Genomic DNA, 17,134 nt, shown 5'->3' on the forward strand with positions numbered 1-17,134 from the left:
CTCTCTGCTCCTATGATGCTGCTTGGCCTGCTGTGTTCATCCAGCCCTGCACCTTGTTGTCTCCTTTCTGCACTACATCACTTCGACTTGTACTGCCAAAGGAGTACCTGGTCTTCCTATTCCTCTGATCTCATCATCCATCACCTCATACCTATTTATATTTCAATTAATGTGTTATTCACAAGCCTGTTCTGCTAATTTATTGTTGCCTTCTTGGATTTTGAAACTCAAATCCTGTGGTCCAAATTAGTGCTATTGAACAGTATTTCTGATTTTTCTTTTCTTTAGTCTTCCTTAATATTGATGTTATTTGTGTGTTTGTGACAGATGAACATTTAAGAAGGGATAGAAGTTAAGGTATAGTATGATAAATTAGCAACTCATGATTTCTGATTGCCATTGGTTGAAGACAATTTATTCATAGTACAGAAACCTGGTGACTTTTTTTTTACTGGAGTTCATCAATCAGGTAAAATTAGGAATTATGGATAGTTTGACTAAAATTTTCCCCCCCACAGTTATGAGATCTCAGGCATAGTGGGGCCTAATTTCCAATGCAGTACATCTTTGCCAAATATATTTATTGTGAAAAGATGATTTATCGGTTTACTGTTTTTTACAGAAAACTCGTGAATGGATGCTTTTGCTTTAAACCAAAATGTGTACATTTATACGTATAGAATTGGCCATAATTACTAGCCAGTAAAATTTATGTTGTCATCAATGAAATCATGGGACTAAAAATAGAGATATAGTGCTCTTATTCAACCTTCGTTGTAACATTTTCCTGCTACTGATGAAGGCTAACCAATCTACAGGTTTCTGGTTCAGTTCTATTTCCAATTTTGAATATAAAAATTATGTCAACATTCATTAAGCACTGTAGTCTTTTCTATAAATTTACCCATGGTCCACAAAAACTGACTCACAATAAATGTGATGATAGGAAGAGTAAAGTTGGACTCGATGCAGGTCAGTCACATTGTCATCCAGTATAGAATCACAATAGGGTCAACAGGAGGGGATAAATGGAGCTAACATTGGCAAGGAGAAGAGAGAAGTACGTCAGCAGTTTGTTGCTCCAAATACTTGCTTGATAACAAGACAAATCAGATATTGCTACAGGCAAGATAGCAGTTCAGAATCTTGAGACAGTCATCTGGCAGATTATGAACAGTAAAGACACTTATTCTCACAAAATCAGGTTTTAACATATCATTTTTTTTTTGTATTCTTCAGATACGTCCAAGTGTTTCCTGAAGGCAAAAAAATTCTTCTGTGCTTCAATGCCTTGGGAATTCTTCTTGATTACCTAACAAAGGTTGGATTTTGTCTCCAGAATACTAGATCAGTCTATCACCAGGAAGGCACAGTGGAATGTTATACGTTCAAACGCAATATGAACTAAAACACTTCCTGCATCAGCGATCTGTTTTCACTAGTATAATGAGAAAGCTGGGCAACTGTCTGTGTCGATGTATTTACTCTTAGAAACAATGATATCAGATAGTCATTGTAAATGTACAAAATCCCCACTAACTTTAACTGATTTTTTTTGCCTTTTACAGTTATTGTCCCTTTTCTCTTATTTAGATTGACAGTTTTAAAATTGGTGTAATTGTGAATCATAACAATAATAATTTAAGGAGAAAAATTTATCGATGAAAGGGTGATCCAAACCAAGCATTGTGTTACAACTGCAGCATAGTGGGGTCTAGAACAGGGTTTGGAGGACATGGGAGAATTCACCTTTGTGGTAAAGAAAATCCAAAAAAAGAAATACTGAATTTCCAGCTCAGTAAACAGACCAATGAAAAGTATAAGGTTAAACCTACCAATTAACTCTTCATTTGAAATTTTAGCCCAGTATAGAACACTGCTGCATACAACACAACCAATTTAGGATCATCATGAGTTTGTAATTTAGCCTTTATCCTTGCTAGAAGTAACATACATCCATTTCTTCTTTGCAAACGTAAGAAATATGTATACGCCTTGAATTAATCAGAAGCTCGCAGATCTGTTCCCTGCTACTGCTTCAACCAAAGCTGAATTGCTACTAATTAGCACCTTCCTTGGAATACATAAAATATTGTGATCATTTAAGTTTGGTCTTCTCATGTTTGTGCTGATAAGTCAAAAGATAAAAAGCTCAGCAACAGGTCTCTCTTTACAACAATAACTGAAATTAACAATGTGGTTCTTAAATGTTGAGCACTTGGGGTAAGAATGGAGAGCACCATTGAAACTGTAGGTTGATATAACCAAATTTACTTGATTATTTTTGGTGAAAAGAGTGTGAAGATTATTTCGTATAGTACTTGCATTTATGTATTAATTTCAATTAAACAATTCCATTTAAGTAGTGGCTTTCACAACCTTAAGATAGTAACTATTGAGGTATAATCATTGCTGTAGTGTGGAAAATAGAAGAGTTACATTTGGAGGCAGTACAGAGGAGATTCACTTGATTGATTCAAGAGGTGAGGTGTTTGTCCTTTGAATAGAGATTGAGCAGTTTAGGCCTATACTCTCTCAAGTTTAGAAGAATGAGGGGAGATTGAATTGACAAAGTACACATAGAGAGGATGTTTCCTTTTGCGGCACAATCTAGAGTTTTAGGATAAGGCGTAGAAGACTTTAAACAGAGGTGACAAATTATTTCTCTAAGGGTTACGAATCTGCACAATTCATTCCCCAAAGTGCGATGGATACCAGGTCAAACAGTAAAGTCAAGGAGGACATAGGCAAATTTTTGATTAGTCACGGGTTAGAGGGTTATGAAGAGCCGGCAGCAAAGTGAATTTGAGGCCAAGATGAGATCAGCTGTGATCACACTGAATAGCAGAGCAGGCTTGTGGGACTGAATTGCCTACTCCTGCTTAAAGTTATTACATTTATTCGCACACAGCAAGCTCTCACACACAGAAGTAGCAATATCTGACTTTTTTTAAACAATAGTGTTAAGGAATAAGTATTGCCAACACAGTGGTGAAATCTTCGTACCTTTTATTTGAAATTGTGCTCCCCCCAGGGAAGCAGATGTGGAATAAAAATAGAAAATACTGGAGAAACTCAAGTTCTGGCAGCATCTGTGGAAGGAGAATCAGTGTCAATGTTCTGAATCAGAAGAAAAATCTTCAGAACTGGAAGGAAATGGAAAATTGCGAGTTTTACGCTATTGGCAGAGAGGAAACAGATTGTGGAGCAAAAACAGAAATTGCTGGAAAAACTCATCAGGTCTGGCAGCATCTGTGGAGGCAAAGCAGTTACATTTTGGGTCCATTGACACTTCTTCAGATGCTGCCAGATCTGCCGAGTTTTTCCAGCAATTTCTGTTTTGGTTTCTGATTTCCAGCATCTTCAGTTCTTTCGGTTTTTGGTTTCACATCGTGGACCAGCTGGTGAGAGTGTCCACAGCAAGACCAAGGGTGTGCTAATGGAGGCAAAGGAATGATCGAGATGTAAAATAAATGATAGGCCTGAGAAAGGAGAAAATGGGTCTGTTCTGTGGGTGGTTTTAACTAAAACGAAGGACAGTGGTTCGGCCCTGAGATTGTTGAACTCAATGCTGAGTTCTGAAGGCTGCAGCGTGCTTCAGCACCGAATGCGATGTTATTCCTCCAGCTTGCATGAGCTTCATTGGAACATTGCAACAGTACCAGAACGGGAGTTAGCATTAACAGCAAGCTGGTTTGTTGAAATGGCAAGAAACTGGAAGGTTGAAGTCATTCTTATGGATACAATGGAGATGTTCTGGAAAACGGTCACCCAGTTCGTGTTAATATCAAATTTAAAAAAACATCATGCATTATCAACTGTTCAGAGCCCCTATTATCACTTTTCCAGCTTCTCTACTTCCCTGGCTTACTAACATCAGACAAGCCCTTTGTCTGCCTACCCTTTATTTTTTTTCCCTCTCTCTGAGCTCTGTCTCCAACTATCCACTCACTCTTTTATCCTCCCAGCCCCTACCGTCCGCATATTTCCTGGGTGCCTTTAGTTCTGAAGGAGGTCACTTGTCTTGAAATGTTAACTGTGTTTTCTCCACAGATACAATGGACCAAAGGGCCTTTTTCTGTGCTGCAGTTAAGTTTCGGTTTTTGTTTGTTTCACGACTGATAGCACACGTCCCCAATACTACATTTGACAGAGAGCCTAGCTTTTGTACTCAGGTTTCTGGAATGGGGCTTAAACCTACAAGCTTAGACAGGAGTGCTTTCATTGAACCACTGCTTAAAAATGGAACAAAATATTTATTACTGTGCACTAACTGTCCTATACATGTGCCACCACCACCACATTACCATGAAATCCGCAGTTTTAGACTGTTCGCTTTCATTTATGAAGTCACTGATCGAAAAGGTAATGAAAATCTTACAAATAATAAAAAAAACTGTATCACATGATCAAAAACAAAGAAAAGCTTTTCATTTTAATTTTCAACAAAGTGAAAGAATAAGTCAATTGGCGGCATCATATTTTATTGTTATTTTGGGTAGGAAGCAAATTAAACCTCCACAACTTTGGGAAATACAACTCTCAACATTATAAATGGGTCACATTGAAAGCAGAGCATAGATGCCTTCCTTTCAGCAACAGTAATCTGGCACCTGTGTAAAGCAAGCACAGTACTCCCCGAAACATAAAATCGTATTTTGAATTTCCAGAATATACAATACATATTTTGACAGCGGCTGTGAAAAATCTGTTATTGAACAGCAACTGGGATCTTTGCAAAGCACCGTTAATTCCTCTGTGCCATGTTTGAACCAGATTTTGCTCACATTTTGATACCACTGCAGGAGATCCATTAATAATGCAAATAATGAAGAAGAAAGAGCAAATTGTAAAATAGCAAGAACATCTTTCTTCTGGTAGACATGAAGGAACAAGCAGTTATGGATGAAGTGACAACAAATCTCTGTAAAATCAATAAATGCTATGACTGCTGAGCAGAATGTCGTAACATCTGATGTGCTTTCTTTTGTGACATTGATTTTTTCTAGTACCTCTAACACTCCTGGTTGGTGCACCTGTCATGCCAATTTTAAGGTCTGCTTGAAACCTGTACAATCTGGCAGTTAATATGTAAATATACAAAAATGCTGTTCTTCCTATTAGGTCAGTCCCTTTATTATTTAATACACCAGGTCTCACACTGAAACAGATTGAGAGATCTCTCAACACTCTAATTTCAAATGTATATCAATGAAATATTCTATTTCCCTTTGAATCTCAATTTAACTGTAGTCCCCGTTGGTTTACTGGCCCTAGTAATGTAAAAGTTGCATTGAGGGTGTATTTTATGTAAAATATGCCATTTTATATATTAATCAGATTCCTTCATTCATCTTTACTCGAGACTTGAGCTTTAAGCATCTTCCATCAACCCTCATCCCATCTGCCCTTCTGTTTTTCAAACCTTTTCCAATGCATATCGCACAAATGTGGTGATAAGAATTATACAATATTCCATTCATATAGTTTTTAAAATTAACAATTGTGGTTTTCTTTCATCACCCTAAATTAGCTGTGTGAATTCACAATAATCAATAGGGCTTGGTATACAATTTCATTCATTCAAACCTTTCAAGTAATCTGTATCAGAATTGCTACTGCAAAGTCAAGAGGCTCACGGCCAGCAACTTAAAAAAAAAGAAAAAAAAACACTTTATTAAAGAAAGTACCACACACCCATAGTACAATGGAATCGTGTGTTCACCCAAATGTTGGTGGGTGAACCCGCATTTTTAAAAGTGAAACGAAATAAAGATAATAGGCACAGTCTACTGAAGAACTTCCAACGACAGTAGTAAACTACATATGAAGCTCAAAAAATATCAGGTTACAGAAAGTGACAGTATAACAGACGATAATCAGTGTGACTTGCTGTAAATCATTTGAGGGCACTTTAGGATTTAGCTAAGACATCTCATCTATCATAGAGGAAGCAAAGTTTAGAAAAGCACTTTCAATGAACAGCTGTGGGTCTGTGGAGCTGAAAAGAATTATACAGTAGAACAGCCTTCCATATAACTGGAAGGTGAATGTTTCAGAAATGCCAAATAACAAGGATGGGTGAGGTTTTTAATTACATTGGGAGTTTAGAGTCCCAAGTGCCTTGAACTGTTCAAATTTAAGGAAATAATTCTAACATTTTCGTGCCACGGCAGAGAATCAACTTGATTTGTATTTTACGTGCCACCGCTTGTAATCATATAAAACATTGAAAAGATCTGATCAAATTGAAAATTCAGAATCATAAATTCAAAGTTCACATTTCAGCGGTAGAATGCTGAATGGGCAACAGCAAAACACAAGTAGCATTTAAACTTAGCTACTTAGTAATTAATCCAGCATCTCAAACTTTACAAAATTACAGGCTATGACAGAACAGATCTTTCCACTACAAGAGGGTGAGAACTGATTTGATCATTAAAGACAGGTCAATTCAAATCCAGTCTACACAGGCCACCACTAGGGATTTCAATTGCTTGTGTTTTTGCACATTTTGTAATGATATTTTAAACGTATTTCAGTCTTTAACACGCTGAGCAAAGCAACCAAGCCCTGTGGACAGTCCATTACTGCACAGCTGTGTAACTTTCCTAGTTCCTACTTCAATTTCCTTTACAGACAAATCCAAATGCCCAGTTTGTGCCAATTAATGCTGAATCACGGATGGCTTAATATTGTGAATTTGCATCTGATTTAGAAGCAGATTCAGATTCTTGGTCGTTTCATCTAAACAACAGAGAAAGGCAACTTCTATTCACTGAGCTGACTGAGAGGCAAACTTTGTTCCCTACTGGTGAAAGCAATATAATATTTCACTGTTGGCACCCAGTCATGAACTTGACCATACAGTTAAAACCTGGTCAACATACAAGAGATGGCCAGTCTAAGCAAGTTCTTGAAAGTTATTGGTGTTATCATTCTCATCTTCTCAGAGTTCTGGGCTATTATGTTCAGCATGCAATGTGCCAAAAACATTTCTCTTCCAATAGAACAAAAAAAAATCACAACAGACAAGTGGAGCGCAAATATCAATGAACAAAAAGATGCTAATTGTAAAAGTTTACAATTCATCTTCTAGAATGTTTCTTGCAGAAATATCCATGCTTCATTGAAAATAATAATGTAGAATGTAGCTGAGCAGAAGGTCACACCATGGTCAAGGCCATAGCGAATAGTTCTATTATTACAGTGGGATTCAAAGAAAGTAAGCAGCTTAGGAAATTTCTGCAGGTTTGGGGAAAGCCTGAAATGTTGTGTAAAAATTGCTCGCTCTGGTATGTTAATTAACTTCTGGCAATGTTCTGTACACTGGTGCAACTGTGCGGAATTTCTTCTAGTACAAGTCTGCAGCAAGTTTCTGCCATTTGAGGTGTTCAAACTATCAGCAATGATACAAAGATTTGTACACTTGTAAATCATTGCAGGCATCAAGCCCAGTAAAAGAACTCTCTTCCTCAATTACACTGCAAGGAGGCAGGGTTAATGCAATTAAGTGCAGGTATCTCTGAACATACACATCAGTAGTTTGTATAAGGACAAAATGTACTTTGGGTCATTTTTACAAATACTAACCTGATACTGGTTTTACACTCAAGATGTACCATTGATGTACAATGGTGCATTCAGAGAGATTTCTCAAAAGACTGTGAAGATTAAGTTGGATTTATACTATTTGAAGGCCTTCGATGTATGCCTGACCAAAATGCTCTATTTGGTTCGCAAAGGAATAAACAATAAATATATTACCAATAAGCAGTCACTCAGAGTAGCAGACATTGTAGAATATTTACAGAAGACATCTCGTGATCCACATTTTTCAAATGCACAATTCTCGTCCAGAAAACAGCAATAAAAACTAATCGCTGTATATTCCAATATAAAATCTTCTATACAGAAATTACTGGATCTTGCAATATTCCACTGTAATGTTGGCATTACTTAGATATGGACATATACAACACAGCAGTGTGGCATTTAAGCATCTTGCTGAAAATACAGGCTTATAGAATACTTTAACTTAAAACAAGGATTCATCCTTGTCTGCCCTTAAGTAAATGGATAGTGAGAATGAAATCAAGAGGTCGAGAGAAAACTAGCAGGAGCGTGGGAGTGCAAGAAAGATTGAATGTGAGAGATTACACACGTGCGAGTGAGAGGAATGAGTTATGAGGTTCATGAATACACTTTCCTGGACAAGAATAACACAACATGCACTGTGTTGACCAACTAAAACAACATAAATTCAGGAGTTTGAAAAGCAGTGTATTGGAAGTTTTGGGTTTTAAATGAATGGTAATTGAAATCATCCCTATGACATTTAGTCTTTCCTAAATCCCACTGACGAATATACAGAAACCATCTGATTTTCCATGATTGAGTTTGTCCCTGAGGTGAATACCTATACATTTTCCAGTGATCTTGCACTCCCATTGCTTTATCTGTCCACAGAACTGAACCTAAATTATAATACACCTTTATAATAAGAAAGAAAAACACAATTACAAGCACATTCCCATTCCAGTCTCTTAGCTCTTTGTCACATTTGAGAAGATTTCGGTAGAAAAAAGGAGGAACTCCTTAAACAGAGTTAAACAATTTCACATTCACAGCTTAAAGTTCACCGTGTGGGGTGTGACCTACAAAATGAAAGAGATACCAGAAGTTAGAGATCAACAATTCACATCACTGTGGCAAGACAAAGTCCACCATAATACTACTAAATTGATCAAATTTCAGTTCAAAAAGGCAATCAAACACTCCTAGTTTCCACCATGACCTCCCCCTCTTCCTGCTGCTGTCTACATCAATTCAGGTTTTCATCACAAGGATTATAATACCCTCTTTGCATTTCAGATGCCACTAAATCTATGCAAAGGTTCAGAAATATACACTGCCTCCATATTAGTTAACTGAACTGGCATCTTATCCTGTTTCTAGTCACATTTTATTTTGCTCAATTTTTGTTCCAAGATTGACACATTATAAGATTCATTCAATCAAAAAATTTTACACAAAAATATTTTATAAATCACTTCAGTATAGGTGAAAGACAAATCAAAATCATCCCCAGATGATTTACATCAGTTCGTGCTCTCAATTTGAAATTTTTGTCAGGTAAATTGGATATCACATGTCAGTTCCTTACCAAAAACATCTATTGGAGGGCAAGGCAAACTTTAGGGGCTTCTAACTCAGCAAATGAGAAAGTATGTAAGTGCACCACAGTTATACAATGACTAGCAGTGTAAGGAACCAAGCATGTGCAGACAGATTCAATGCTGATTGCACATGTGCGACTGTTTCTGGTGTCAGGCCGATTGGCATCAAGCATTACAATAAAAAGAAAGTGCAGGTCTTACAGAAAGCTTCAAAGGCGATTCTTCAAGGCTAAAAGAAATACTTCTAGGTTAGCTGGAGCTGGCTAATGATCAGAGCATGATGCAGGTTTTTCTGGAGGAGTGCTTGCAGCATACATATTAAGGAGGTGACTACTTGAGAGTTTTACGAGTAAGTATGTATTCAAGATTACTTATTAAATACTCTAGTTTGATTTGTTTTTTGGGTTTTGCAAGTATATACACTAATTTCAAATTTACTGGATTAGTAAAATATTCTATTTCATGCAATTAATGCTGGAATGAACAGTGACACCCACATCCTGTGAATGATTTCAAAAAAAGACAATACTTTTCCCAGAGAATGTAGTCTGCAGTTTAGAAAATTAAGAAATAGAATTATAATTTTTCTTGTATGCGCATTGGTACTTGTGGATTTTTAAAATTCATTTAAGGGACATGAGCATGATTGGCTAGGCCAGGATTTATTGCCGATACCCACATGTCCTTGAGAACACCGTGGTGAGCTGCCTTCTTCAACCATTGCAGTACCCAGTGCAGCAGGGAGAGAATTTCAGGGTTTTGATACAGTGACAGTGAAGGAACAGCAGTATACTTCAAGACGGTGAGTGGCATGGAGGGGAACTCGTAGGAAGTGGTGCTCCCATGTATCTGCTGCCCTTGTCCTTCTTGGTGGCAAAGGTCATGGATTTGGAAGTGCTGTCCAAGGAGCCTTGTTGACTTGTTGTAGTGTACCTTATAGATGGTACACACAGCTAAAACTGTGCAGTGGTGGTGGAGGGAGTGAATTTTGAAGATGTTATATGGTCTGCCAATCAAGTGGGCTGCGGCCCTGGATGTGTCAAATTTCTTTAGTGCTGTTGGAGCTGCGCTAATCCAGGATACTAATCAATCAGTATAGCAGATGAAGACGGGAAAGATGCGGTCGGTGGACAAAGACATGAAGTTGGCATAAGGGTATGTGGGTCCGTGAGGGATGGGCAGAGGGCATTAGGTTGTATGAGTTGGGACAGGGTCCATGTGCTGGTGAGGGAATGAGAGGCTCAAGTGTTGGTGGGGTGTTCTACATTTCCTCCTTTTTGGAGGGGTAAGGTCAAACTTTGGATCTGGTCCTGGGGCATTTTTGGTGGAGGTAAAGCATCATTTGGCAAAGTCAAAAGGCATGTTTGTGTGTAAGAAGTGCATAAAGTTGTCAAGAATTTGTCCAAAGCAAAGTAGTGAAGATTTTTTAAAAAGTGCCTGCTTTTGTAAAAGCATGATAGTTTTCAAAATCCTATCTTTTCCACAATGGGGTGCTTATTGATGGACAGCTTCTCCTGCTAATTGAATGGAAATATTTGTTGGCCAAGCTTTTAATCATTTAATTAAAATGCTTAGAGTAAGAGAGTCACAGAGTTATACAGCACGGAAACAGACCCTTCCATCCAACTCGTACGTGCCGACCAGACATCCAAATCTGACCTAATCCCATTTGGCAGCATTTGGCCCATATCCCTCCAAATCCTTTGTATTCATATAACCATCCAGATCCTTTTAAATGCTGTAATTATACACAGCTTCCTCTGGCAGCTCGTTCCATACACACACCAGCCTCAGCATGAAAGAGTTACCCCTCAGGTTCTTTTTAAAATCTTTCCCCTCTCACCTTACACCTAAGCCCTGTAGTTTTGGACTCCCACCTCCCCCAAACTTTTGAAAAAAGACATTGGCTGTTCACCCAATGAGAGGCTTTGGGGACATACATTGGCATGGATGGTACATAGAGAGGGAGGAGATGAGAGCAGGAGGGATATTTTCTCCTTTTATTGTAGTGTGGGTCCCCAGGTAGGCTTTCTATCCAGCCCACCTCAAGAACTAGGCAGCTTCTTAGTCTCTTCCCAAATCACAAAGCCTAACTCCCAAACCAGTCCACAGTCTCTGAATGAAAACACAAAATGTGAGCAGCCATTTTTAAAGGTCAAAATTGCGGAGTCAGGCTTTCTCCCAACTCTGCACCTTCAAAATGGAAATACAACTTTGCTCTAGAATTACAACTGAATGAAGTAGACTTTCCAACCGCCTGGTTGTGTCATCACTATCTATTTCCACCGCAGTAACTTTCTTTTTATTTGTTCAGGGGATATGGAATTCGCTCTTATTGCACAATGGTGAGTTGCCTTCTTGAACCCACTGATATGCATTCAGTGTTGGTACATATGCAATGCTGGTAGGTAGGGAGTTCTAGGATCTTGATTGCAGGAACAGCAAGATAGTTCCAAATCACTATGATATATATGTTGGAAAGGAATTTACAGGTAGTTTTCCCATGTATCTGCTGCCTTTGTCCTTCTACGTGGTAGTAATTGTGGGTTTGGAGTGTGCTATCTAAGAATATTGGTAAATCTCTGCACTGTATCTTGTGGATGATACATACTGCTGCTACTGAGCGTCGGTGATGGAGGGTGTAAATATTTGTGGATATGTTGCCAATCAAATGGGCTGCTTTGTGTGTTGTTAGAGCTGCACTCATCCAGGCAAGTGGGGACTATTCCATAATCCTCTTAACTTATGCCTTATAGATGGTGAACAGGCTTTAAGAAGTTAGATGATCAGTAAGTCGCTGCAGGATTCCTAGCATCTGACTTGCTCTTGTAATCACAGTGTTTAAATAGCTAGTCCAGTTCCTTTTCTGAGTGATAGTAACCACCATGACTGTTAATAATATCAAGGGCAATGGTTAGATTCTCTTTTGTTGTAGATGGTCATTGCCTAATTACTTAAAATGATCTGATTCAGCTCATCAGCAGCTGAAATTCTCATTCGTGATTCTTAATACTCTCAACTTGACCATTCCAACGCACTCCTGGCTGGACAAACACACAACCTTCAAATGAAAATTCTCTTTCTGGTTTTGCAAATTCCTCCACGACGTACAGCCTTCCTATCTCTAATTTGTATTCCTCTAATTCTGACCTAATGAACATCCCAGATTTTAATTGGTGACTGTTGCTGAGGTCCAAATTACTGGAATACCCTGTTTATAGCTCTCCACTGCTCTATTTGCTTCTTCCTTTAAGATACTCCCATAACCCTAACTTTTAGACCAAACTTTCAGTCATCTGACTCAATATCTCCTTAAGTGGCTCAGTGTTTGTTTCATAATGCTCTTGTGAAGTGTCCTTGAGATATTGTAATGTATTAAATGAACTATAAGTTATTGTTGCATGGATTCACTCTAAAATAGCACTCACTCATTTCAAATGCCTTGTAAAATGCCTTCTAACATCAACAAACTCACCCTCTGTGCTGGTTATGTCATCTGTATCTGCATGAGATAATCCATTCAATTTCCCCTCCTGGAACAATTTCTGAAGCTGTTTTAGCTCTTGATCATAGTCTTGCCATTCAGGAACAATTCGCACTGCTGCCTCCAGTTTGGGTTCTTTAGTCATTGGGTTATTGCACTAGGAGGAGGTTAAAATAAATGCCATTCATAGAAATGTCACAACATAGCTCAATGACAGCGAACAAGACTGGAGGTGATCTGTAACATTTTAGTTAATGAATTTTTTGAGTTATTAAAATGCCAGTGATCTGGTCATCATTGTTTCACAGGGTCTTACAATGTACACTCCTACCTCGGCCCTTTCAATACACAAACTGATAACATGAATTGAATGTGATCTCAATTTCAGCAAAACATTGGTTAAAGCAGGTATTATGCTCTGTTGATTAATGTCTCCAGTGGTGCAGCTGAAGAGGCTCTGAAAATATATGTTGTTAGTCAAAACTAGCAAACCATCTACCTTCGGAGAGTTTAGTCCTACTGCTATTTTAAAACTTCAAATCATATCTCTTTGAAGTTGACAATTTGCACAAAAAAATAGCACCAGTTCTCTCAGTTTCTCCTGGTAACTGGTGCTCTTAAAATATACACCAATGTAGCAGCTCTTCTCTTAACACTATCCAGGATAACCATATTCCCCAAGACAGGATATAGCAGGCCTTCTACAAAGACAGGAGTGTTTACTTCTTTCATATTTGAAAGCGAAACTTGCCAAAGTGCCAGAAGTCCATAGGCTGTTCACTCATTAGACAGACAGAGGGCTGGTGTGAGTTTAACATGAGGACCACCCTGCCTCAGAGGAGGGCAAGATTGAGAAGGCCCGTACTTCATATGAAATTGTTTGGGCAATACGTCATAGTTCAATTTCCTTATAGCCTCATACCATAGCACAGTTTATAGACCTTTAAGGACTCGTCCACCATTATTGCTAGACCCTTGTTCTGCTTAAATCCTTGTTCACACAACCATGCTTTGTGAATATATTCATCTTAGTTGAACCTAGCCAAGCTACAGAATAGAATCATAGAATACCTAGTGTGGAAACAGGCCATTTGGCCCAACAAGTCCACATTGCCCGTCTGAACAGCACTCCATCCAGACCCAACCCCTACACTTCCCCTGCAACCCTACAGTTCCCATAGCTAGTCCACCTTATTTACACACCTCTGCACACTACATGCAATTCAGCATGGCCAATCCACCTAACCGGTACATCTTCGGACTGAGGGGGGAAACCGGAGCATCTGGAGGAAACCCACGCAGACACGGGGAGAAGATGCAAACTCCACACAGACAGTCGCCCGAGGGTGGAATTGAACCTGGGTTCCTAGCGCTGTGAGGCAGCAGTGCTAACCACTGAGCCACAGAGCCACCCATTTCACTGCATTTGTCTGTCTATATAAGAGTCTTCTGGCAGACACAGACACATTTCCCATTATATCTAGTACTGCTTGCAATCTTTTTTCCAAAAACAGATTTGTTTTGATGTCTCAGTGAATAGCAAACATTATGTCATGTACTTACCAAATCAATAGTTTTAGCTCTCTTCTTTGATGCTTCATCACACCAGGTCTCGCACCACAGCCAGTGCTGGGGAAGGGATTTAATGGGCACTTGATGGATCATGTTGTTAGGCAGATCCTATAAAACACGTGCCCCACACAAGAACAAAGTAAGTAATTTCAAGAATTTTCTGATTATTATGTAGTGCTGCAATTTAAAATTAATAAAGTTGCTTTAACTACTACTTGATTTAAGCTTGTTTTCTTTATAGGGAAAATCTGCCGCTGCCCACACAAAAACTGGACAGCATAATTGTAAACACATCAGTCATGGCACCGTTCTCCAATGGCAATCAGCCACTGCTAGTTTCAATAATTAACATTATCAACATTAAATCTAAAAGGTTTCTCATTTAGACACCGCTTCTACAAGCCACCACCACTTCAAAGCATTTTACAGCCAAAAATGTACTTACAAAGTGCAGTCACAGTTGTAATGCAAGCAATGCAGTAGTCAATTTGCACACAGCAATGTCTCACAAGCTAAATGACAATCCATTTTAATGATGCTAATTGGAAGATGAATTTTGCTCGGACTCTGAACTCTTTCTTGAATCGTATCAGGTGATCTTTTACATTCAGGTGAAGGGGCAGACAAGGGCTCTGTTTAACATCTCCCACAAAAGTTGATACATAATAGCGCAGTGTCCATCACTACTCTAATACCAGCCTCAATTTTCTACTCAAGCGTCTGGAATGGGACTTATTCCAAAGACCTTCTTCCACAGAGCTTAGTGGGCTACCACAGATTCGTGGCTGACACCTTATTTCATTCAAGAAAGAAATGCAGGTCACCTGTCAATTGATGTTAATGTTCATTTTATTTTAGCAGGTCAGGTACTGGTCATTGCCATACAAAAGCAACTTCACTCAATGCAAGAAACGTTGCATCAGACGTCCTGTGACTGCACCTCAACTTCCATGATTAGGACAACAATGCTTGTAATTCAAACACACTGATTTCAGCTCAAGAACAATCTTGATTTTATTTCATGATGTAGTCTAACAATAAGCTAAAAGGATAGTTGGCAGAAAGAGAAAAGGTCGTGAAATGGAGAAAGAAGAATAGAGAGAGTATATGAAATCTCAAGGGCAAGACATAATTGGTTTAAAAAAAACGGCTGAACCATATGTTATTAATGACAGAATCCTACGTCTTGTATCTGAGATTCAGTAGCTGGAGTGGGGAAGGGTTATGGGAAAGAAGAGGATATACTGTCACTTGGTCTTCATTTCTGGTATCAGCCTCTTTTATTAGATGCAGTTTCTCTCCCTCTGCAGAGAAAATAGATTTTCTGGAAGGCGAAACACATTTACATGCCATTCAGCCTTTTGGGATTGTGTTCCAGACTTCCATTGTTCTTTGCGAAATAAAACATTGTTTTTGTTTTAATTTCACTCTTACATAGCCCTGCTTTAATTTATTGTGCCTTCTTCTTCTCAGCTTTTCTATTACATAGCAAATACAGAGGAACTATTTCCTGTTGAATTCTTGAATTATTTTAAACACCTCACAGATCAGCACTCAACTTTGGGTTGGGAATGCAAACCACATTTATGAATTTTATATGCTTAACTTACCTTCTGAATTGTGATATTCTGATGAAATTGGACTGTACTCCCTCCAAGGCCAATATTACTTCCAAAGATACTCTATCCAAAATTGAATGTTGTACCTCAAAAGAAATCTATACAGCTGAAACATAATCGCTTGGATTCCTGTGATTAAAGCTAAAGGTTTCCTTGTCTACCCTTCTTACAGGCAGTGAATTCCAGATACCCACCACCCTCAGTGAAAAAAAAAGTTCTCCTTGAAACTCGTTCCCCTCACCTTAAATCTATGCCTCTTGGTGATTAAGCCCTCTACTAAGGGACACATTTATTCTTATCCACCCTTAGTTATCTCTGATACAACGGAAACAACCCTAAACAATGCAGTCATTCTGCACAACTGAAAAGATCAAAGCCTCTGCATAATCTCCAAAGCAATCACATCTTTTCCACAGCATGGCAACCAGAAATGCACACAGTACTCAAACTGTGACCTCACTAATGTCCTATACAGCTTCATCATAACCTCCCACTCTTGCATTTTATAGACTAATTAGGCAAGTACCCCATATATCTTCTTAACCACACAAACCAAACTATTCATGTGGAAGTGAAAATGCTGGGTGACTTCAGCTCGGTGCTTGCTTCAAAAGACAATCACTTTGGAGACCCGGCACCAAAATCTTTGGGCATGCTTCATGGGCGCCAGCCACGTGCAACCAACATCCACATACATTGGCATCCAACATGTGCCAGTCTTTAAGAACCCTTAAGGCACATCTCTGATCCACTGACAGGATGTTTGTGCACTTCAATGCTGCACCTCAGGGGACAATGGAAACTATCGTTGTAATGCTGTAGCAAGGACACTTTGGGGTCAGGGACCCATATGCAACTCAAACTGCATTACCAGGGAAACCAAGCGGAGGCTTGGGGACCGCTTTGCGGAACACCTACGCTTGATTCGTACTAAACAACTGCACCTCCCAGTCGCGAACCATTTCAACTCTCCCTCCCATTCCTCAGACGACATGTCCATCCTGGGCCTCCTGCAGTGCCACAATGTTGCCACCCAAAGGTTGCGGGAACAGCACCTCATATTCTGCTTGGGAACCCTGCAGCCCAATGGTATCAATGTGGACTTCACAAGCTTCAAAATCTCCTCTCTCCCTACCGCATCCCAGCTTGTCCCCGCCTCCTTAACCTGTCCTTTCTCCCACCTATCCCCTCCTCCCACCTCAAGCCCCACCCCCATCTCCTACCTACTAGCCTCATCCCACTCCCCTGACCTGTCCATCCTCCCTGGACGGACCTATCCC

General features: G+C 39.2%; 1 protein-coding gene across 4 annotated transcripts in view; it reads right to left on the bottom strand.

Moving 5' to 3' along the window:
* Window positions 1-4,467: 4,467 nt before the first annotated feature.
* The window catches only part of uggt1 (UDP-glucose glycoprotein glucosyltransferase 1), a 120,187-nt gene continuing 107,520 nt past the window's right edge, over window positions 4,468-17,134 (bottom strand). For all 4 annotated transcript variants that reach the window (XM_020534527.2, XM_020534526.2, XM_048604294.1 and 1 more), the window contains 3 exons: window positions 14,227-14,343; window positions 12,655-12,820; window positions 4,468-8,657 (listed from right to left, as the gene is read on the bottom strand). In XM_020534527.2, coding sequence (XP_020390116.1) covers window positions 8,632-8,657; window positions 12,655-12,820; window positions 14,227-14,343 — 309 coding nt within the window. In that variant the 3' untranslated portion in view covers window positions 4,468-8,631. The remainder of the gene's footprint in view (window positions 8,658-12,654; window positions 12,821-14,226; window positions 14,344-17,134) is intronic.

This window comes from Rhincodon typus, chromosome 13, assembly GCF_021869965.1.
Source record: "Rhincodon typus isolate 14 chromosome 13, sRhiTyp1.1, whole genome shotgun sequence".
NCBI classification, from domain to species: domain Eukaryota; kingdom Metazoa; phylum Chordata; class Chondrichthyes; order Orectolobiformes; family Rhincodontidae; genus Rhincodon; species Rhincodon typus.